The following is a 24,718-nucleotide window of genomic DNA, read 5'->3' on the forward strand; positions in this document are numbered from 1 at the left end:
GCCCCTGGAAAGCAGGGCCTGTGTATGAGTAGTATAACCTTGCACTTGAGCAGTAGGTACTCAAGGATTTAGTGGTTGCTTACAAGGCTGCCAATCATCATTTCTGGCAATGCAAATAATATATACATTAAATTATTAGCTTCAGGAATTATAGTCTTCTGGGATTAATGTCTTCTTGGCAAAATGAGGGTGAGCCACACCTCAGCATCTCTTTCTGGGCGCCCAGATACATACACAGTACGAAGAGCTTCCATAGGCTAAGCCTCCCCCATCAACGTCCCCAACGTTTCCCGACCAGCTTGTCAGTGTTTTCGTGACAGCCACCTCAGCCATCTCCAGACCCAAAGAAAACAAGGCTCAGAGGCCAACGCTCTTGACAAGCAAGGCACGGCCCTGTGCGTCCTGGCGGCGGGTGATACCTCCCTTCCTGTGGCGGGCCCCGTGTGACCCTCACTGTCACTTCGCCAACGCGCCAGCCTGCCTTAAAATGGGGCCCAAATGTTGAACCACAGCAGTAAAACCAGAACTTAATCAGGCTCATTCTGGCGCCTCCTTCTCATTCACGGCCAATCGCTGCTCTGCTCTCCTCTGCCCTTTAACCAAGTCCAAAGCTACAGCAGGCTAGTGTTTCTATTATTGCATCAGCCCAAGCCGTCAGAAGCTCCTGGTCACGCTTCTTGACTGCGCTTCCCAAAGGCTAAGCGAGGATGTAAAAGTTTCTGGAACCAGGGCAAACACTTTTGGTATTCACGGTCATGACATATCCTACTCCCAAGCTGTCATAAGATCAGACCAGACACTGCAGGTCAGCAGTTGCAAAGATGCAACTCTATTAGCAGGTTCAGAAGAAAACTGCACCCAAGAAAGAATAACCCCAGGTGATGAGAATGCTCACGTTGGGCGCCCTAGTGAGCATTCTCTTACAAGGCCTGCCAGCTGTCGGACGTTTGTTTCTAAATTGAGCGGCCAATGCAAATCATGCTGGAACCTTCCATGACAAATCAATCCTTGATAGTGGCTGCCAGAGGTTAGGGAAGAGGGAAGAGGAGTGGGGAGGGGCGTGTGGTTAGTGGTTATAAAACGGCAACATGATGGATCCTAGCAGTGAGGGAAATGTTCTGTATCTTGACTGTGGTGGTGGATACACAACCCTACACGTGACCAAACTGCAGAGAACTAAATACACATAAGTACCACTACAACTGAGGAGTCTGGTGGGGTGTATCAATGTCAATATCCTGCTTGTGACCTTGCACTATAGTTCATAAGATGCTACTGCTGGAAGAAACCGGGCAAAGGGTATGTGATTCTCTCTGCACTGTTTCTTACAACTGCATGTGAATCTCTAATTATTTCAAAATAAAAAAATGTAACTTATGAAAGGCCAAGTCCAAAATGTATCCCTCTCTGTCATGTAGAATATGAGAGTGCTAACTTCTGACCATGACAGGTACAAACAAAAGATGTAAAGCTGAAAGAAATGTGGTCCCTGAATCTGGATTTCTTAAAAGGGCTGTCACCCCGTCACACCAACAGAGGCCTCAACCAGCACGCACTTGACCACACTCCACCCACGCACATCCCCCCAAAGCCCTCTGCCTGTTTACCCACGGAGTCGAGCTACCTTCCCATCTGTCACATGGTGGTATCTTGACCTCAGGAAAACTCACTCACGTTCTGAACTAATTGGCAATTACCGCATCAAAGCTCATTTTTAACTCAAAGTCGAAACACTTAGTGCTGTGTCTACAGTGAATTCCGCCATGCTGCATGTCCACCCATTCACCTTTTTAGACTAAATACATAAATTGCTGGAAAATATGAATATAAAGTGCCAATCCCCACTTCTCCAAAAGGTCTGTTCATCATTTCTTTTTTTTTTTTTTTTGCGGTATGCGGGCCTCTCACTGTTGTGGCCTCTCCCATTGCGGAGCACAGGCTCCGGACGCACAGGCTCAGCAGCCATGGCTCCCGGGTCCAGCCGCTCTGCGGCATGTGGGATCTTCCCGGACCGGGGCACAAACCCGGGTCCCCTGCATCGGCAGGCGGACTCTCAACCACTGTGCCACCAGGGAAGCCCCAACATTTCTTTTCATTAGACCTTGCAAGGAATTTTTCCTAAGGCCGGGGAGAGTAAAAATCCCAGGCGTTCTGTTTTAACGTGGAAACCACCATTACTTCCCATCTTTACGAGACTGCAATATCTAAAACCAACTGAGGGTTGTTAGCCTTGCACTTAAATGGTTGTGTTCGTTCTCATCAGGCTGGTGGAAGGGGCAAATCAAGCTCTGTGGTTCTTTTAAAGTTTTGCAAAGAGAAGCGAGAATGCTCTCCTTACTCACCGATGTCATTGCTGCGGTCCGAGAGGTCCTTGTCTAGGATGCCGGAGATCGAACTGCCCGCCAAGTCGATCTTTGGACCGTCACCCCTACATTAAAGACACAAGTCCGGGCATTTAATAATTGGCGTGTGTCCTTGTCATTTCGTCAGCTTTCTCGCTGCACACAAGTTAAGGAGTACGCTGCATGGGGGATGGGTCACACTGTCGCCTCTGGGGCTGATCAGCGGGGGCTGACAAGCTGTCCAGCCACATGGGCCGTGGTGCAAACCGGCCGACAGACTGGAGGCCCTCCCCTCCCACACACACTTTCAGAGACGGCTATTTTAATAACGACTGTTCAGCAATGCACCTTCAACCACAAACCCTCCTGTTGGTCCACAGGGTGCGACGTAGGGCCCGCTCCTGCCCCATGGCCAAATAAGCACCAGCAAACGATACCCAGGAGCTTCCCTTTTAAGGAGCCAGGAATTTAGCCAATGTTGCTTGTCAAAGGTCGGCTACTTTTAACCTTGAGAAAAAGGGTTTCTGGCCTGGAGCGGAGGCACCACCCAGGCTGTTGACAGGCACGAGGTGTCAGGTTGAGATCTGGCAGCCTGAAAGCCGGCGCTGGGGCATGGGCCTGTAAAATCAGACAGCTGTTGGGTGGGTGGCCCTGTGCCCATCAGGACACGAGAGACTTCCCTCTCTATCTGGGCTAGGAGCAGCCCTTTGGGATGATGGGGACAGGCCTCCAACACGATGAGAGAAGCAGCCACTCATGCGTGGGCAGAAGGTTCCTCCAAATCCCTCCAAACGGGCAGCTCCGGGGACCCTTTCAGGCGGATGAGCCCTGAACAAGATTATCCAAGGTCTGTGATGGCAAGTGAAATAGGAAAAGATCCTTGCCCTTAAAATGAGAGGTTCTTGTCCATGAAATGAGAGGGAGAAGCCAAGTAGTTGTTCCCGGGAAAGCAACAGAAATAGTCCATCTCACAGCCCCCCGTGCTCACCAGGCAGCCGAACTACACAACGAGTAACAGATCTATTCCAGGTGCGTACTGTCAAATACCCACCACACTGGGGGTGATGAGTGGGCCAAGCCAGGTCGTACCTACTCCGGAGGGTCTCGTGGTCTAAATGGGAGACAGACAGACAGCCCCGAGCCCACATGGCACAGGCTGGGTAAGATACAGGCACATCCAGGTCTTAAGGGAATCAAGAACTGGGTCAAGACAGAGATCTGCGGGGCGCACTGGGAGCACACAGAGGAGGCGGCATCACAGTTGGGCCTTGGAGGAAAAGGGACAGAGGACGTATCAGTAAGAGGCATGACGGAGCAAGGACCCAAGGGTAGCTGGGAGTGCCCAGTGTGGCCGGGCTAAAGTCTGAGATCCTCAGAGAGCAGTGAGAGGAGAAAGGTTGGCAAAGGTCAGACGGTGCTGGGCTGAGTCCCTCGGGGTTCAGTTTGTCCTGGAGGCAATGGGGACAGAGGAAAGCAGAAGCTGGCGACCTGTAAACCTGGAGGTAAGGGGCAGACTTCTGGATTCCCCACCCAAGAAGGGGTGATGGGGGTGGCATTCAGCGAGACATGCGTATCCTTGTGACAGTGGAGAAGGCCCAGTAGACAGAGGTCAGCTTCCCTCAGCTCCCAAGTGAACAAGACTGGCTCTTAACCTCAAGCACCCGCGGCCAGAAGACAAGCAGAGGTGAGAACTCCAGGGAACCAGGGCTGGGCCGAATGGCTTAGTCTCCACCAAGAGAAAGTACAGCTCTAAGACTGTGCATGTGCCTTAGGAGATTGCCTCACCTCAACCTCCCAAGGCTGTGGGACCCCCGGGCCAAATTTCTGTAGCAGACCCCCTCTCCACCCCACCGGCTACCGAAGCTCAGGCCCCACGGGGCACACTCCCTTGGACAGACAGCGAGCCAACAGGAATGGCAGGATTAAGGATTAAGGATGTTTATTTCAAAACTTTATTGGCAGGGCCCGAGCATCTGCTAATTTGAATGTAAACTTCTGAATGAAATGTTTTAGAAATGTGGTACTATTAGTAAGAAAGCATTTTCTTTTTTTTTTTTTTTTATTCTTTAAATGTTTGGCTGCACTGGGTCTTCGTTGCTGCATGCGGGCTTTCTCTAATTGCGGCGAGCGGGGGCTACTCTTCGTTGCGATGCGAGGGCTTCTCTCATTGTGGAGCACGGGCTCTAGGCATGTGGGCTTCAGTAGTTGTGGCTCGCGGGCTCAGTAGTTGTGGCTCGCGGGCTCCAGAGCGCAGGCTCAGTAGTTGTGCCGCACGGGCTTAGTTGCTCCGCGGCATGTGGGATTATCCCGGACCAGGGCTTGAACCCGTGTCCCCTGCATTGCCAGGCAGATTCTTAACCACTGTGTCACCAGGGAAGCCCAGCATTTTCATTTTTAAAAGTTCTTGAGGGCTCTTAATCTTATTACTTGGCATCTACAGAGCCTGAAAGATTTGGTGCTGTCATCTTCCCAACTCACAGACTGAACTCAAGTTATACTCACAGCCAGACAGCTCTGTCCTTTTGGAAACACACCAAGGATTAAAATTTACGAAAACACATGTTCTGTCCAGGGAGAGAGGGCACTCAGGCAAGGAAAGTCCAGTTAATTCCACTGACCTTTTTTTTTGGCCAAAGGTGAGGATGGTTGGAGGTGACACCCTGGTGGGCAGCTGGGGAGAACGTCATGGGGGCGGGGGTTGGAGGTGTGGATGGGGAGACTTGCATGTCAGTGAACCATGTGTATCTCAGAACAACTCGGCTGCTTCTGAACATGTGGCTTATTCGTGCATTTTAGTAACTGTGGATCTTGGAGCTACCATTTCCCTCTTTGGTTTGATACCTGGAAGCTTCTAGTCCAATGTGAGCCTCTCTCTCGAGGGGGGCCGTAGAGAACTCTATGCCCATTGTGGTGCTCATCCGATCTTGGGCTGTATTACTTTTCTGCCCTTATTTCCCCTTTACTGTCACTCTTAACTATTTTATTCTTTTATATGCATTTTTGAAAGTTACCTCCGAGCCCTTGGGGAACAGGGCAGGGTAAAAAGAAGTAATTTTTAAGAACAGGGTGTATACCAATAGCATTTAAAACGTTCATCGGGTCTACGCTAAAGAGATAGTCTGAAATACCCAACTGGGTTTTGCGGATCAAGATGTTTATCATAGCATTATTTGTAATAAAGAAAAACTGAAAAGAACTGGAGTCTTTCATAAATAGGGGTACAGTTGAATAACCTATGATACATGATGGACTTTTATACAGCCATTAAAATGATACATATAAACGGTTAATGACAACAGGGACAGATGCTTATGTTACAATGTCAAGGCGACAAATACAAGTTAAAAATGACATACACCTCACTGCACATGCACCCACATGCCCTTCTGATATATTAGGAAGAGGGATTTTTTTATTTTTAGGCTAGAAGAACATGTTTTTATAGTGGTTATTCCTGGGGAGTCTGATGGGTGATTTCTAGCACCAGCCCAGCACCTGGTGCACGTCAGGAGCTCAAAAATACTTGTAGAATTAATGAACATTTGCCTTTTTTTCTGAAATGGGAATGCATTATGTATTTATAATAACTGCATTATTCCCTAAAGACATAAAGTTGTATGACATTCGGTATGATCACACCTATGTAAAATCAATGAAAAACAAACCAAAATATACATATACATAGGAAATATACATAGGGAAAAGATGGGCAAGAAACAGCCCAATGTTAATAGCAGCTGTCTCTGGGATAAGCCTATAGGTAAATTTTTCATTCCTTTTAAAGTTCACTCTTTTTTAAAAAAACTTCACTTTTTTTTTTTGTTTTTTGGCCGTACGCGGGCCTCTCACCGTTGTGGCCTCTCCCGTTGCGGAGCACAGGCTCCGGACGCGCAGGCTCAGCGGCCACGGCTCACGGGCCCAGCCGCTCCGCGGCACGTGGGATCTTCCCGGACCGGGGCACGAACCCGTGTCCCCTGCATCGGCAGGCGGACTCTCAACCACTGCGCCACCAGGGAAGCCCTAACAACTTCACTTTTAATAACAGAGATTTGTACAATTCAGGCAGCTTATGTTCGCTCTCCTTTCTCCCCAACAGTATCATCCAGGTAAAAGATGAGATTGCCTGGCCCCTACATACAAACTCTCCTTTAAGGATCTCCCCCACCACAGGTGCCTCTGTGATCCCCTGTGACCACACCTGGAACTCACCTGGGAACCATTTGTGGGGAGTGGAGTTACAAATCCTACACTGAGAGGTCCAGGTCATGAGGGATCCCCCCACCCGAAGAAATAGGAAATAGCAGCTGTGAGTGACCGCTCCCCAGATTCTAAAGCGCCAGCCATATTCTGAAAGGAAGGAGGTTGGGATCCTCCCGTCTCTCTGAATAAGTCCTGATCCCTCATGCCAAGAGCAGACACAGGCTTTCGGCTGAAATTATCTTCTACACAGGGCCAGAAACAAGCCTATTTTGAAAACACAGTAGGTGTAGTTTAAAAAAGGTTCTGATCCTTCCAAGTAGGGAAGCTGCAGCTGGTGTTTTGACAGTGTTCAGACGGTGGGTGTGGAAGCATTTTACAATGTCTATTTGTAAATGCCTTTCACTGTATTTATAGACGTTTACAACAAAGCTAATGAATGTCAGTTCCGAAAAATAGCAGAAGTTCTGAAATTCTTCAAAGCACACGTTTGGAGCGGGTGACACCCAATGAGGCTGCAGCCCTCGATGGTCCCTGTTCTCCTCCAGTCTGCCCAACACATGGGTACCATTTTGGCAAAAAGGATGTTACTAAATTCAACAAAAGAGGAAAAAGCTCATACTTTTGTAGTTTACTAGCTCCTGCGAGGGCTTTTTTTTTTTTATGGTGAGTTTCTATGCCCACAGCTGTTAAATAAAGATATTGTTAAATAAAGATATTGGAACATGGTTGTCCTCACTCACCTCTGATTGTTAAATCAAAATAATGGTATTTTCTTGTGTTTCTTCAGCAGGTTTGGTTATGGATATTTAAAACACGTGACTTGGATAGGCAACTAGCAACTAAGAGTCTCCTTGCTTCTCTGGCCAGGGACCCTGAATCGCAGGGAACAGGTTGACCAGCCCAGGGACACCCAGCAGCAATAAGTGGAAGCGACAATCCCACAGAAGTAACAGCAGCACCTACGCTTTACTGACTGCCTGCCACAAGCCAGGCACTAGGATAAGCTCCTTCCGTGTATGATTCAATCGCCCCAACTGCCCCTTGAAGTAGCTACTCTGCATGGCACCCAGAGCCCCCTTCTGTGAAGGGCTGGTCGCCCCCGCCGGTGGAAATGCTGTTGGCCCCTCCAGGGACTACCTCAGCTGCAGAGAGCCTCCTTGGCCTTTCCAGCGTGGCCCACACTTCACGGTATAAAAGTCTCAGCCATCTCAGCCCAACATAAGACCACTCGGAGGGGCCATTTTAGCCCCAAAGCCCCCATGGACTTGGCCGAGGCTCTGGGGAGCCGGCATCACAACTTTTCTCCCTCTGCCCAAAGCGGCTTCCTTCTCCCTCCCCACAGGCACTGAACCCTACACAGGTCTCGCACACTAAAATTTGCTTCCTGGAGAAGCCCACCTGTGCGGCCCTTCTTTTCATTATATAGATCAGGAAACTCAGGCTCAGTGAGATGAAGTCACTTGCTGACAAAAGGTCATAAAACTAGTTGAATGGTGGGATTCTGGATTTGAACCTACTAACTCTGCCTCCGGAGCCCAAGCTCTTGACCGCTTCTCAAAGCTGCTTCACTCAGCCTCTTGGTCCTGGAGATGGTGAGTCACCGAGGATGCCAGACAGCCTGTGTCACTGCAGCTCACTGCCAGCTGGGTAAATCGCCTTTGCTCCCCGAGTTAAAAAGTACTACTAATAAACAAAAATCCCATACCCGACCCACCCAGGGGGGCCTGCTCCTTCCACTCAGACCTGAGACGTGAGATGGGGCACGTGAACAGCCGGAAATGTGGAAGATGCGCCATGTGCATCCCTTGAGAACATGAGCTCAGCCAGTGGCATGCCCCAATTTAGCCCAAGTTGGGACAGTTAAGCCAAGACATGTGGCCTGGAAAAGATGCTGAAGTGCACAGGAAGCCGAGGCAAGCAAGCAAGTGAATAAATAAATGAACAGCAGCACTGACAGCAGCAACTAAAAACCACCAAAAAGACCCCACACGCTTCCGGAGGTGAGTGGGGGGGTGAAGGGAAAAAGAGTGGACGGATTCCTAGCAAGCAAAAGATCCCAAGTCCAGATGATGAATCTTTTCTGCAGTCTCCACTCCCTGCCCTCAGAAGGATCTATTACCATAATGTAAATGTCTGGGTTTTAAGTGCCTAAAAATTGTTATGGGCGCAAAAAAAAAAAAAAAAAAAAAAAAAAGGTTGGGAAAGAAAGGAAAGGAAAAAGAAATAGAAAAGCCCCATCCCCTGTACTCAGAAAACCACTGAGGTGCACCCTTTGCATCCTCCATTTTTCCCCAGCTTTCATCCCACCTGGGAGTTATCTACTCACAGGGACGATGACAGATGGCAGATGTGAAGTTTCTAGAGAAACGACTAGAGATACCCTCTCTTCTCTCTTGCTCCAACCCCTTGATCCTGGTCCAATCATGTGCCGAGGATGCGAGGTCAATGGAGATGAACGCTCCCTCCCTGCTTTCCTGGCTGCCCGCTCACAACATCTCAGACTTAGGCTCTGACTATTAAAACTGGGTATTTGTTTTTCTCTCTCTGACTTACTTCATTCTGTATAACAGACTCTAGGTCCACCCACCTCACTACAAATAACTCAATTTCATTTCTTTTTATGGCTGAGTAATATTCCATTGTATATATGTGCCACATCTTCTTTATCCATTCATCTGTCGATGGATACCATATGCTAACACATATATATGGAATCTAAAAAAAAAAGGTTCTGAAGAACCTAGGGGCAGGACAGGAATAATGACACAGATGTAGAGAATGGACTTGAGGACACGGGGAGGGGCAAGGGTAAGCTGGGACGAGGTGAGAGTGTGGCATGGACATATATACACTACCAAACGTAAAATAGATAGCTAGTGGGAAGCAGCCGCATAGCACAGGGAGATCAGCTCGGTGCTTGGTGACCACCTAGAGGGGTGGGATAGGGAGGGTGGGAGGGAGACGCAAGAGGGAGGGGATATGGGGATATCTGTATACATATAGCTGATTCACTTTGTGATACAGCAGCAACTAACACAACAATGTAAAGCAATTATACTCCAATAAAGATGTTAAAAAAAAACAACTGGGTAAAGATTACCTGGCTCAGGCCCCCATTTTATTACAGATGAGGGTCCTGGGCTCTAAGGCTGGGAGTTATGAGCCCAAGGCCACACAGCTAACTGGTAGCAAAGCTAAAACTGGATGGAAGCTTCTTGACGCCTAGCCCTGTATTTGCCCACCACACTTGGGGCGGTAATAATCAAAATGCACATGTTTGATGCTTCTAGAGATTTTTCTCTTGCAAATAAGCAACATTAGGAGGGCTCCGCCCATCTGCGGAGGGAGCAGAGATGAAGCCAGTCCTTCAGAAGCGTTCTGTGAGGGGCCATTACTGCCCGGGGAGGTTGAATCCTTCCTTCAGGAAAGGACAAAATTGCAGCAGCAATGAGCCCAGTTTCCTTTGCTCATCAGCGGGAGGGCAGGAGCAGCCTCGCTCCCCTTTCCCAGAAATGTGGATCCGAAGGCTCTGCTGCTCCCGTGGAGCCCCTACACACTCACCCCACAGCCTAAAATGTCCCAGGAATCACAGGCATTTTTTGACTACGAACTTCCCGTCGAAATGTGGGGCAGCCTGAGCGAGGCCAGGGGCGCAGGAAGCGGGAACCGGAGTGGCTTTCCTGGCAGCTCTCCCCTTGCACTGTGTCCTTGTTTGGATGAGCACAAGCAGGCTGGGCTATTTATAGTTGGTGAAGACACGTTGGAAGGTGATGGGGCATTGCCCACTCAGTTCCCCTCCAAATTTCTGTTCTCTATGCAGACTCTGCAAGTGTGGGTGGCAACAGGCCTCCGTCTAGAGCCCATCCAAGGGCACAAGCCCCAAGCCCTTAAGGCCGAAGGACGATGACACCCGCAGCTCCCATCGGCAAACCCACAGCTGGGCCTCTCAGAGGGGCAAGGGGCTTTAGATGCTTGGAGGAGGGGATCTCATCAGCGCACAACTCTGAGAAAAGTTTGTGGGGTGTCACCTGGAGGAAGAGTGTTCAAAAAAATAGCCCATGGGAAAAGCGTTATATGAACCAATTAGTACCTGTGCCCGTGCGGGGCGTTAATATCCCCTACTGATTCCTTGCCTGCCTCTGGCCGTCACTGGCAGGAAAATCAATGTGGCTCAGTCTGAGCTGAGGCTAAGCCCATCACTACTGTTGTTGGGTCTTGCTGCAGGGAATGAAATTTATTCTAGGTGAGGATGGAAAGACGTATGGAGAGAAAGTTATACATACAAATGAAATGAGGCCGGCAAATGAGGTAGACATTTCTACAATGTGACAAGGTATTTTCCCCTGTGGGATTCCTATGCTCCATAAACCACCCACCCTCCCTCAGTGCCCAGCCTTCCCTGACGCTCTTGCGGCTCTGCTTCCACTCCCTAGAGACCTCTCGATGTGCGGTCTGAGGGCGTCCGTGTTTCCTCGCTCCCTCGGGGCTGCTGAGCATGACCTGTTTGTCACCATGTGGCAACTCCTCTCCCTACAAGGTCACCCACTGAGCTCTCTCAAGGGAGGAAAAAAGATTGGTTGAGGGCCTCACAAGGGCCAGGAGAACTAGGTGCCCTGGGAGTGGCAACGGAAACTGAGACACAGAGAGGTGTGTACCTTGCCTGAAGCTACAGGGTAAGGAAGCAGAGGGGTGGGCTTTCCACACTGGTGGGCCTGGCTCCGAAGCCCAGTAAGCAGTGGCTGGGCAGGAGGCATGTCTTGCCTGGTTACTGTAGTTACTACCACCCAGAAGAGGGCCTAGCCAAATGGACGCACTTGATGAATTTCTGAAGTAACGAACGACACCACACACAGCACACACACAAACACGCACGCACACAGAGCACACACATACACACTGGATCCATATCTAGCACCCAATTTCCACCTTTCCCCCATAGCCGAGTTTATCACAAGACAAGTCTACACGTGCTTGGTAGCCCACCTGTTCTTTCTTCAACTCAACCCTGAGTCTCTCTCTTACCCCCAACTATTGTATAGAAACCACTTGACTGGGATCACCAAGGGCCAGCTAGTGACCAAAGCCCCTTCAGTCTCCCCAGCTATCACTTTGGTGGAGGTTCTCATAGTGGGCTTGGTTAACCAGCGGCAGCAGCAGCCCCGGGAGCTTGCTAGAAACGCAAATTCTCAGGCCTGAACCCAGACCTCCTGAATCAGAAACTTGGAGAGCAGCGATCTGTGTTTTAACAAGACCGCAGGTGATGCCAACGTTCACTCAAGCGTGAGACCCACTGGCCGGTAGCTGCTCCACCCTCCCTTCTCGTGGCTTCCACGGCCTTGCAGTCCACTCACCCTTTTCCACAGCTCCTCGTCCTTCCTCCGCCCTGTAAGTAATGGTTTTCCCCGCTGTTGCCTGTACTCTCTCCTCTTCTTCTCTGTAATCTCCTGGAGTGATTATAGCCATTCCATGAATGTAACTACCATCTGTGAGCCAATGACACCCACCTCTGTAATTTCTAGCCAAGGTCTCTCTCCTGAACTCTCCAAAGACATGTCTTGGTCCTGACTTGTAGAAAAGAAGGGAAACACTCAAACACCACATGCCACATCCCTAGGAATCTTTGAAAAGACATTTAGAATACTTGAGCAATCCAAACTCGAAATGATGGCCTGACCACCCAGGTACACATTCTATCTGCCTGCTTAGGGAACATTTGTGCGCACTCTAGCTATCTTTCTTTCCCTTTTTTTTTAAATTAAATGATTGATTAGCTTAGAGCTAATAAGAGCAAAGGTCTTTTTTAGTGCGTTCTTTGGGTGGGCATGGGGACCACACACCTCACAGAACCACCAGGACCTAGAAGTTTACTTTCTGCTAATTTGTATCCTGAGGGGCTTGAAGCAGCTGGGATGCCTATGTAAATCTAAAGAAAAATTAACTTCCGTGTGGGTAAGTTGGTCTCCAGAGAGACATCTGCCCTTCCCTAAGCACTTAGTTGATATTTGGCATATAAATGTTTACTTAATCTTTGCCTCAAGCTAAAATGTCTCAGGGCTCGTCACTAATCTCCCAGTGTTTCCCTGGTATCCAGGGCTCCCTCTTCATTACAAGGAAAACATGTGCAATTCCACTGTTGCTCTCCCTGGATCCGTGTTCCAGTTCTCTCCATATAGCCTTCAGCCTTTCATGGGAAATGTACCTGGTGTGTTTAAGATTTAAAGCAATAGGCCATCTGCAAGTGGCACAGGTCTGGGAAGCCACTAGGCCTCCTGCCCTCAGCCTGGTGTCCAAGACCCAATTGCCCACCTTCTCACTGAGATTCCTCCTCTGACACAGGCTTCCACATCTGAAGTCAGTGGACAGTGCCCTCTGCGATGCTTGAGCCACAGTAAGCAACTCCATCCATCTGGAACCTCTTGACTCAATGACCTGCTACCGCCCTGACTATTGAAACTTTCTTATCATTGACTGTCATCAACTCCCAGAACACCCCGACATCCACCTGGGAGGACACTGGCTTCGAGAACATCAGCCTCACCTCATTTCAGCTCTTGCCATCTTCCTGAGCCTATGAGAGCCATGTGGGCAATCCATCCCCTCCCTCCCCTGGTCCCTTCAGCCCTTACGACCTTCATTCATCCTCAGTCACCCACATTCAGGGCACCTCCCTCTGTGGATATGTCCATCTTCAGACCCACTCTGCCTCTGAAACTGTGGGCACCAACCTCCCCTTCCTGACCAGCATCTCCGGTACTTCTGGCCATCGACTTTCCCCACTTCCTGCTTCCACTCCATCCCTGCTCAGCTCACCTCTTACTTCTTTTAGCTTCACTTCCTTCCTCTCAGTCCCAGAGACCCTGACTATCACTCAAGCCCCGCCTCCACCAGCCCCGCCCCTATCACTCAGGCCCCGCCCCTATCACTCAGGCCCCGCCTCCACCAGCCCCACCCCTATCACTCAGGCCCCGCCTCCACCAGCCCCGCCCCTATCACTCAGGCCCCGCCTCCACCAGCCCCGCCCCTATCACTCAAGTCCCGCCTCCACCAGCCCCGCCCCATCACTCAGGCCCCACCTCCACCAGTCCCGCCCCTGACTACTACTCAAGCCCCGCCCCCACCAGCCCCGCCCTATCACCCAGGCCCTGCCCCACCAGCCCCACCCCATCACTCAAGCCCCGCCTCCACCAGCCCCGCCCATATCACTCAGGCCTCGCCTCCACCAGCCCCGCCCCTATCACTCAAGCCCCGTCTCCACCAGCCCCGCCCCTATCACTCAGGCCCCGCCTCCACCAGCCCCGCCCCTATCACAAGCCCCGCCTCCACCAGCCCCGCCCTATCACTCAAGCCCCGCCTCCACCAGCCCCGCCCCATCACTCAAGCCCCGCCTCCACCAGCCCCGCCCCTATCACTCAGGTCCCGCCTCCACCAGCCCCGCCCCTGACTACTACTCAAGCCCCGCCCTATCACTCAAGCCCCGCCTCCACCAGCCCCGCCCTATCACTCACGCCCCGCCTCCACCAGCCCCGCCCCTATCACTCAAGTCCCGCCTCCACCAGCCCCGCCCCTGACTACTACTCAAGCCCCGCCTCCACCAGCCCCGCCCTATCACTCACGCCCCGCCTCCACCAGCCCCGCCCCTATCACTCAGGCCCCGCCTCCACCAGCCCCGCCCCTATCACTCAAGCCCCGCCTCCACCAGCCCCGCCCCTGACTACTACTCAAGCCCCGCCCTATCACTCAAGCCCCGCCTCCACCAGCCCCGCCCCTGACTACTACTCAAGCCCCGCCCTATCACTCAAGCCCCGCCTCCACCAGCCCCGCCCCTATCACTCAAGCCCCGCCTCCACCAGCCCTGCCCCTATCACTCAAGCCCCGCCTCCACCAGCCCCGCCCCATCACTCAGGCCCCGCCTCCACCAGCCCCGCCCCATCACTCAGGCCCTGCCTCCACCAGCCCCGCCCCATCACTCAGGCCCCGCCTCCACCAGCCCCGCCCATCCCCGCCCTGCCAGTTGCCTGCCCCTCCACTCAGAGCGCTGGCTGCTCTGTACTGCAGCGGACAACAGGCACGGCTCCCTGGCAACTTGGGCCAAAGGTCCTGCTCCCACTTGCCCGCTCTTTGGGAAGAAAATGAGATTACTTACAACTTGGGTGTCCATGTTTGGGAAGATTAACAAACCTGTTCTGGTCTCTTCAGCCTGCTTCTACCTCTTTCCCCATCGGGTTTATTTTCTTTTGAAGGCACACACATGCTCTGCCCCTCAGGTTTCTGGCTCGCTGCCTCCAGCTGCATGCAAACGGCTAGGGCTCAGGACAGCCTGCTTCTTTCCAGCTTTTCCTTGGATTTGTTTTTTCTTTTGGACCCTTCTCCCAAGTTTCAGGGCCTCTTCTCATGGGGGTTTCTGACCCCATCTTTATTAAATCGATAATGCACATTATGAGATATATAACGTCACATGTCAGTGTGTGTGTATACAACACACACACACAAAAGCTTAGGTATATTCTGTCATTTGAAATATCTTTATGATCAAATATCAAAACAAGTGAGTAGGCGCTATACTTTTGAGACTCCACTTTCTCAAGTGTGAAGATAGAGGTAGACAGAATGCTCTTTGTACCACGACTACCTTAGTTATATGGTGGGCTGGACGAGACCAGCAGACACTGTCTTTATGCTGTGAGATAATGACTGATGCATCCCCAAAGCACAGACTTTCAAACAAAGGCACTTATGACCTAGGGGAATCTCCTATCATCATTCAATTTTTAAATCAACTCTGGTACTAAATCTTTTTGGAAAAAGTCTCTTTCTTTCTGTTAAATTTCTACCTACATTTACTATCTGGAAGTAAGTATGTTAACGGCATGCTGCTACTTGCTCAGATGGACACAAAATCGCGCAGGTGTCCTAGTTCCTTTCGACATGATTCCTGAAGACCAGAATCTATAATGGCCGAGCCCCACCGTTACTAAGATCCAGAACAGTGCCTGGTATACAGTAATCCCTCAATCCATTTCTGTTAAGTAAATGCATCTAAAAATGACTCCCCTTTTCCTAAACTTAGGTATTCCTTTTTCTAAAAGATGCTAGTCCCTGCTTAAATAGAAAGAAACTGATCTCTTCTGGAAGCCACATTTGGCAGCGAGCTTTCTGGCTGGTGAGAGGAAGCTTGAGCCCAGACATTGCAGCTGGAGTGGCAATGCCTCATGCCTCATTCCCAGTAAGAGCAGCAAACGGTGACCGTGTGTCCATGTGTTCAAACATCTGTCTATCCATCCGCCCATCTACCCATCCAGTCAGGTAAAATCCTGGCAAGGATTTGGGTTTGCACAGCAGACAATACCCCTTCTTGGAGGACTACCGACACAAAACTGTTTGACTGTTAACATTCCTACCTGAACTACCTTGGCGGAACAAAACAAGTTCATAAACCAGTATACAGGTTGGTTGTCCGATGTAACTGCTTAGCAAAAAATATGAAGTGCATGAGATACTGAGAAACAGCAAGCCCTTCTTCGATCTTCTTAAATTTTTTTATGTTGAAATCCATGGCACACTAGGTGACTTAGAACATAAGATGCACATGCTACAGAGCTTGCACAGGGGCTGGGAAGGATGACAGGAGAGCAAAAGTGAACAAAATGTAAGCACTGGCGCCTGCCCCCTTCTTAGGAACCACGGCATTCGGCAAGTGTATTAAATGAGCCACTACCATATGCTCAACCCCGTAAACCATGTGGAGGCGACAAAACACACTCTTGATCTGCTTTAAATCTGGTAAAGGAGTCCGGGGGTGTGAGCATCCCAAGTGGCTCAGCATGGGGCCCCGCACCAGGCTAAACACGGGGTGTCAGGCGTTTGGAGGAGAGAGCAATCGTGAGAGATAAGGGAAGGCTTCCAGAAGAGGGGCGTGCTAACTGGGCACTTAAGTCAGGGAGCACTAACGGATGCCTGAGAGGCAGCCAGGGAAGGAGGGTGGCACTGTCAAAAACCTGAGATTCTCACAGCGTGGATGTGGACCGGCAGCGTCGATTCCCAGACCCGCCGGATCAACGACCGTGGGGGTGGGACCCCGCAATGTGTTTGAACATGATCTCCAGGTGACACCGATGCACGCTCAAGTTTAAGAACCACCAAGTTAGAGCAGGCACCATCCTCCCTTCAACTGGCTGTGCAAGCGGGCAGAGAAGGTACCGGCTCCTCAAATGCTCCCAGCCTTGCCCGGGGCTGCCACTTCCAGGGATTGGCAGGAAGGAAGCGTGGGGCTTGCCTCTCACTCCCTCCTTTCTGCAAACCAGTGCCCTGGGAGCTTGGGAGGTCGGGGACTGCCCCCCCTCTCCCAGGCCGCTCAGATGCCACACACAATGTAAAGAACAGTTACGCTTCCCACTGCTTCCGTACAAACCCCTCTCACGCATCTTCCTCGGTGGCTCATTCTTCTGATCCACAGCTGGATCTTGGGAGGGCGGGAGGTGGGGAAGAGCTCAGCAGAGGCGGGAGGAAAATGGGGCTTCTGTGAGCCCAGAGGGTCGGAGGTTATCATTCATTCCCCGCTCCCGTGCAGGTCTAATCGATGGCTCGCAAGACCTGCACCTATCTCCCAACGAGACGTCTGAGAGCAGCCTTTAAAGGCGCAGAAGCCATTGGAACCGCACTTCGCTTCGGATCGGATCATTAGAGCAGCAGGAATATTCTGGAAATCGTTACTGACTTCATCGAAATGCCTGTGGTCCCTGGAAGACTATAAGAATTTGGCAGAGTGTGGCTTCTGCCCTCCTTTCACCCACCACAAAGCGATGCACGACCCCTGCTGCTCCCTCCTCCCTGTTTGTGGAGCTCGTGTTCTCTTTGGAAGCACTTAGGTTTACATAAACTTTTCCTTCTGAGGTGCGAGCTCTGGGCCGACCACGCTACTGAAGTGGCCCTTGCTAAGGTCACTGGGGCTGGCAAGCGGCCTCATCGTGCAGATGTCCGTCAGCAGAAGAGGACACAACACGTAGGGGCCTGACCCACTCAACAGTGGCCCTGGTCCCCTTAGTTTCCCCCGGGGCCATCACAGGGGAGCAGTTGCTTGATTGGATCTGGGGGGACACCTGCCGAATGACACAAGTGAGCCAGCCGCTCCTCCAATGGGCTCACATACCTGAGAAAATTCTGTGTTATGTGTATTTTACCACGATTTAAAATTTTTTCTAAAATGTACATGAGCTATTTTTGTTTCACTCCAGTATACCCAGTTTGATACACAATCATAAATAAGACAGTGAAAGTAAAGTTGATGTACAGGCCCGAGGCTACATACTCGGAAATTATATCCTTCCATCCTTTTACATGCATTCCATGATCATCCACAATGTACAGACAGGGAAGGTGAGGAGAGAGGCGCAGCGACCTGCTGGGGCTCCCACTCCTATTATGACGTGAGCCTGGAAGCCTGCCTGACTCTAGCGCGAGGACACTGAAGCCCCATAAGATTCTCACCATGCAAACTTAGCTCAGAAGAACAAAAATTTGGTGAGTGACTGTGTGTTGACAGGTCCATGTAAAGACCTCTAGGCCACCGACTTGCTCCAGTATATTACATCAACACGTATAATATGCATGTAATGGTAGAAAGTTCCAGCAATGAACTTGTGGAGAGAACGTGACACTTCCTTGTCCTTTGTGGTGGGCATCTCAGGTCTGGAAGGCACAATGTCCAACTCTGATTCCGTATCCCTAACCCAGGTGTCCGGCCAGCCAGTGAACAAAATTGAGTTTTGCCAGGCCCGTCTCAGAACTCGTGCCTGAACGAAGCATGCCCCTTGCCTTTGAGGGTCTCATAGTTCGTGGACATGGACACTAAGACAACATTTGCCAGACTGGGTCCTGGGTCTCACAACAGGGCTGCACAGGCAAGAGCAGAGGGAGCCTGGGAGTGTGGAGGGGGCCACCCCAGAGCAGGGAGAGGGCCAGGAGATGGAGCTGCCAGTGAGACGCACGCACCCAAGCCAGCAGGACGTTCGGAGTGAAGGCGGGCACGCCACCCGCACTTCCGGTTGGAAGGGCAGCTGGCCTTGCTCTAAGGAAGCACAGGGGGAAATCCCCACGCGTGAGCAGGGCCTAGATGCCAGGACCTGGATTCTCATCTCTAATCCTGAAACCCACGCTGCGGCCCCCAGCCTCGCACCCGCTTCTGCCTGAGCATGGGAGCAAGGACCCAAGTGGCTGGAGTCCAGCGTCCTGCGGCTGCCCTGCCCCCGCCCCCGCCCCAGCGTCAAGAGTGGAGCAGTACCTGGTATGGGTCAGGGGACCCGCTGGTCGCTCCGGCCTCCTCGGGGGCAGCGCACCTGGTCTGCTGAGAGAATTGGTCTTGGGTGGCCGCGGCTTTTTGGGTGGTATGGCAGGAACAGAAGGCTTCTGTAAATCCAGTTTTGGCTCTCTCTCTGGTCTTTCTTTAAGTCATTGTTTAAAGAAGCATAAAGAAGACAGATAGAACTAGTGTAAGTGACAGTACTGAAGACTGCTTGTTTTCTGCTTAAAAAAATCACTGACGCTGTTTGCCAAGGTCAGGATGGAAGGCGAAGAGCATCATCTATTCTTGGTCAAGTTAGAAAAAGACCTATGGGCCCTTCCGGCCATTGCCCACCCTTGGAAAACTCCTACTCATACTTCATGGGGCCTACTCACATTTAGCCTGGCTGAAATGTGACACGGTCATATTCCCGTCTCAATGGCTGGACCCACCCTCAGAGGCAGACTTTCCTACTCCCTCTCCTGAGCTGCGAAGGACAGCCCCTTATAAACGGGCTCCACTTGAGTACTCTCTGGGTGTCTGCATGCTTGCCATGGCCTGCAGGCAGTCAGCCCCCACGGGCAGGGCCCACGTCTGGCCATCTCTCTAGAACCCGCACGGTGCCTGGCACTGAGCAGGTGCTCGGTGAATGGCTGATGGGTTTGGTCAATGACCCGCGGGACCTGTTGGGTGTGCAGAGGAAAGAGGCCTGACGTCTCCCAGGTCAGCCTGTGTAAAGCACCAGGAGCCGGCAATTAGTTCTGGATTCTTCCTGTGCACAGTCTCACCTTGGAAGGTAGACTGGGACTTCACAGGTATTTGGTTTCTGAGGGTTTTGGGTGTCGGAGCTATTAGAAAGAAGTTAAAGCCAGATCTCGTGCCAAACTGGGCAGTGCTTGGCGGCAGCTTCATATTTTATGTCCCCATGTTTCTCTGTAAAGGTAGAGCTTCAGAGAGCTGCCCACTGGAGGACAGGCAGCATCCCTGTGCTCACTTGGAAGCTGGAACTGTGAACACGTTTTACTTGCAAACACAAACTCACGTCGTTTGGGTGACCAGGCAGATTGGCAAAGCTTTAAAAAGCCCATCAGGTATTGTACGGACATCACTGCTCATCCCCACAATACTTCAATAAGGGAACCTGCTCCATCCAGGAATGCTGGGAACGCTTTTACTGGTCCGCAGGGACCAGAGGAGGCACCAGAGGAGGAAGGGCTCCGCTAAAATACAAAGGAGGGGGGATTCCTCCTGCCTCCTGGGATGGACGGGAGCTCCAGCAGCCTGCAGAACGAATGGGAGAGAGGGTTCGTGCCCACCTACTGGGGAGGCCAAGCCTCAAGGTGGGGCTGGTTTGCTGTCTTCCCTGCTGCTTCTGACCAGGGCTTCTGTCTCCTGACCCACTGCGGCACAGAACAAGGCATCACGGGAGGGGAAGGAAGCAGAAGTGTGTGGCCACTTGGCCAACCAACTAGGGCGGTTGTTCACACGTAAGCCGAGTACATATGCTAGTCACCATGGAACAGAGCAGGCAGTGTCCTCATCACAGAGCCTGGCTATGAGCCCAAAACCAGCCATGTGTCTTCCGTGAGGACAGAGGCGGTGTTTGGTTATGTCACAACACGCACACTTTTATCAAAGAACTATTTGTATGGTACACACTCCATAGTTATTTTTTCACTGATCTGTGACGCAGACCTGGCCTTCACAATGAGCTTCCACAACTCAAGTTTTAACTGTTCACTGTGAAAGAAAGAGGTGTGACTTCCTAAGAACTCGCAATGTTGGCAAAACTTCTGGCAGGCTGATATAAGATATTAAATTTCACAATAAAATTTCATGAGGCCACCCAGGAGCATCTCCAAATAATTACATTCATTAATTCAGCATTTCTCTTGTGACTTACAAATAACTGCTTTTTAAAATGGAATTTGCTCTGCCTCCTGTTCATAATAATAACGTGACGCTTTCCCCGTAAAAATGTGTGATCAATCAAATCTTAGACACCTAATAAAATGAGTCCTTCCACAGCATGCAGATTTCTTTGGGAGGGACACGCAGACCATAGGAGTCAAACACATTCATAAAACTGTGTGATACAGGTTACGGTACTTCCCTGAAAATGACATTTTTGACCCCGTTAAGGGGACTGTGGGCACTGGGCTGCTTCTCCCAGTTTTGCCATGCCACCCCCTCCCTCAACATTCCTGACCGAGGACATGTGTCTGCAATATAGTAGCCAGCGTCCAAGGCCCAGCAGTGACTGACAGCTTTCATTGGTCTGGATGGGCATTTCTCTAAGCCACACCCACCCATCGGCAGTTAACGAGCACCTGGGGCACTAGGCTGGCTGGGAACCGTGGCCGGTACAGCGGGGCCCTCTAGGAACTTACAGTCGGCATGCGGGCTTCAGGATGCCGCTGGTGTGGGGAGGGCAGTGATGGCAGGAAGACTGGGATGGAAGAGCCCCAATGTGTTAAGTGGCTAGGCTGGTGGTTTTTCATTTGATGAGAAATGCCAGCCCAAAGAAGCACCACATAACCCTCTCTCCTATTTCTTTAGAAACAGGAAATTTAAAAGCAATCAAAACAAAACCATAATCACCATATTCCCAAGAAAAAGCAAATTCTGTGGGGAATAGGGACCTAGCCCTGTGACAGACAGCTCTGTCTCTTGCCGTTCTAGAAGTGCCAACGAAGACCTGATCTCATACCTTTTTCTTCTGTTCTATTTGGAAGCGTTTCTGGCCTTTCAGGAGGTATCTTTTTAATTTCATGTTTTCTTTCAGTGGTACCTGGCGGGGAAAGGATGGCAACGATTAGGAAATGTTTCCCCCATCCATTTATTAGATGCACTAGCGTTTTAAATATTTATCAGGTACAGCAAAGTCAATAGGTTTTTTTCTTTCCTAAGCTGAGTGCTGGTGTTATCTGGCAAACACAAGCTGCTTAGAAGCGGAGCAGAAGCCATTTCTGGCATATGTCATTAAGTTTGCCTGCCTATGCATCCTTCATTTACAAGAACACCACTAATATTTATTGATATTTAAATCTGACTTCCTTATGCATCAAAGTAGTCACAGGAGACCACTTGGTGTAGGTGGGGAATGTATATAAATAAATAAGCAAATCCACGGGCATAAGAAGATTGCTGTTTTATGCCACCAAATTTGGAGTGGTTTGTTACGCAGCAACAGTAACTAGAACGTGTATTTTTAAGTTTAGTTGACTTACAATATTATATTAGTTTCAGGTGTACAACACAGTGATTCAATATTTTTATACATTACACACCATACAAAGTTATTAAAATATTATTGACTATGGGCTTCCCTGGTGGCTCAGTGGTTGAGAGTCTGCCTGCCGATGCAGGGGACATGGGTTCGTGCCCCGGTCTGGGAAGATCCCACATGCCGTGGAGTGGCTGGGCCCGTGAGCCATGGCCGCTGAGCCTGCGCATCCGGAGCCTGTGCTCCGCAACGGGAGAGGCCACAACAGTGAGAGGCCCGTGTACCGCAAAAAAACAAACAAACAAAAAATTTATATTTTTATATATATATATATATATATATATATATATATATAAAATTGACTATATTCCCCATGCTGTACATTACATCCCTGTGACTTATTTATTTTATAACTGGTAGTTTGTTACCTCTTAAACACATTTTTAAGTGGAGGGATGTACAGAGAAGATACGGTGGTTCTCCCTAGGTCCTTTGCATCTGAATCCCTCAGGTATTACATTTGCCCAAATGTGCCAATTCACCCTTCCTCTTTACACGCCTGGACCACAGCTGCTTCCCGCACCAGGGAACTTCATCAGTGTCAGCGGCCTCAGGTCCGTAAGAGTACTCGGAAAATAGCTAAAGCATGAAACACATCACAAGTACTCCTCTGATTTATGGACTTGGTTGAGTGCTTGACAAACTCCTTATATGACCAACCCTATGGATGTGTGCTTGGTACTAAAATCTCAATTACACAGCATCAGAAGCCAAAAGAACTGAAAATAAAACCCACTGAACACACACTTTACCTTAACTCTTTAACGACTCACTACAAGTTAAACACTGTATCTGATTTCTATCAATTCCGTATCTGATTTTTTTGGTCAAATAACCAAACACAAGGAAAACAGGAATATCTACCTCCCCATTACAAAGCAGTTCCCAAAATTATACAGCAGGATAAACGAGCAGTAGTAGTAATCTAGGAAGATTAAATGCCATCATGCTTTGCCCCTAGAGATCCAGCACAACCTTTTCAAATTGTCTTAAAAGGATAAGAATTTGCCTACCATGCTACACTCTGGTCTCCTAACGCTAATGAAGAATTTCAGTACCATTCCTAGAGACACAGGAGGAACTGACGGTCCTACTACCATGAAGAATCCAACCCTAGTTACATTCTAGGCCACCTGAGCCTGGGACCACTCAACTCACCTCCTTGGTCTCTAACCTGTCACCAAGGCTTCTATGGAAAAGGATCTTCAGAAAAAAAGCAAATCAATAGTCTATTTTAATTTCAGCAAAATAAAATATTTATCCAGCCAGAACCACTAGGTGGCAAAATTAAACTACTCAACACAAACAAGGATGGGGGCTGAGCAGGAGATGTAATTAACATCTCATTTGAGGGCTTAATCTCTGTAATTCTCAACTATGCTGAAGGGAATGGGAAAGGAATGTGAGGTCAAGCTGATTTTTTCCCCCCAACTTGGTGGGCCAAAAGAACGGGAAAAAATCACTCCTAATAAATCTGTTGAATAAACCAATCTGGAAATGTATTCATACTTTAAATGCTACAGAAATATCATAACTATGCATGTGTAGAATTAAAAATACCCCTACTCTTCTTCAGTTTTAGTTGTTAATTTTTTAAAATGCCACTTAACTAGTTATTCACGGAGGAGTTTCTCCCTAAAATTTGTTTTAACAATGATAAAGAGGAGTTCTATTGGGAACTAGGAATGCTCATCTTTATGTACGAGACGCCAGTGTACAATGAGTTACCAAGTGTCCAAAGACATCAAGTCTTCCTATAGTATTCAACCTTAACATCTGAGCCACACAGAAAAAGTGAATTAATTGGATTCTTCTCTAGAATAGAAAAGCATCATGAGGGAGGGAAAGTATTGCTAGAAAAACATTTTTTTGTTGCTTGGGGCAAGTGAAGTAAGTACAAATTTTGGTTAACCACCCGGGACAGAAATTGAAAATTCAGCACTGCTATACATGCCCAGTGAAGCTGTGACCCACGGGAAGCAGCTCTCCCCGGGCTGACCCTCGATGGGCAGGCACAGGCAAAGCAGACAACCAGTTCCTCTCTCCACAAAAGGGGTTTATTAAGAAAATAAAAATAAAAACAAAGCAAACAAAACTGGTTTATTCCGAAACAAAGTCTTTCTGGTCATTCTCTTTGGGAGGCTGTATCAGGGATACATTTTAATGATATGTTTCTTTGTTAGGGAAAACAGTAAGAGAAAGACAGTGTGTTGACGGGAAGTGAAAGGTATATTACCTGCCCCTTGCTTGATGACGGGAGCCGATGGAGGAGGTGGCTTCTTGGGTCTCTGAAAAATTAATCAAAATGATACCACATGAGATTGTTGGCAGGCCTGGCCTCTCACATAAGGACCACAGACAGTGTTTTCTAGATGTAGTTTGGACAGTCCAGAGAAGCTCTCCAAAAAAATTGAGCAATTCTCTCTCCAGGGATGTCAGGTTTTGGCACCTTTAAACAGGCACTAAAATAAATTCAGTCTGCAAAACAAAGCTCTGATGGACAAATGAAATACCATTTCCCCCTTTCTAAATTTGTAACAGCCTTCTGGAAAAGCGCGGCTCAGCAAAAACGGCCTGAAACCAGCAAGCACAATGGTACTCCTACGCTGAAAC

At 49.7% G+C, this 24,718-nt stretch overlaps 1 protein-coding gene across 1 annotated transcript in view; it reads right to left on the reverse strand.

The window, feature by feature from the left end:
* Positions 1 to 24,718, reverse strand: part of SH3KBP1 (SH3 domain containing kinase binding protein 1) — a 344,251-nt gene that overhangs the window by 31,955 nt on the left and 287,578 nt on the right. Inside the window, exons 10-13 of the mRNA XM_082864220.1 lie at positions 24,342 to 24,393; positions 21,530 to 21,610; positions 18,820 to 18,979; positions 2,343 to 2,428 (exon numbers count right to left, since the gene is read on the reverse strand). Coding sequence (XP_082720346.1) covers positions 2,343 to 2,428; positions 18,820 to 18,979; positions 21,530 to 21,610; positions 24,342 to 24,393 — 379 coding nt within the window. The remainder of the gene's footprint in view (positions 1 to 2,342; positions 2,429 to 18,819; positions 18,980 to 21,529; positions 21,611 to 24,341; positions 24,394 to 24,718) is intronic.

The sequence above is a fragment of the Leucopleurus acutus genome, assembly GCF_964270905.1.
Source record: "Leucopleurus acutus genome assembly, chromosome: X".
NCBI classification, from domain to species: domain Eukaryota; kingdom Metazoa; phylum Chordata; class Mammalia; order Artiodactyla; family Delphinidae; genus Leucopleurus; species Leucopleurus acutus.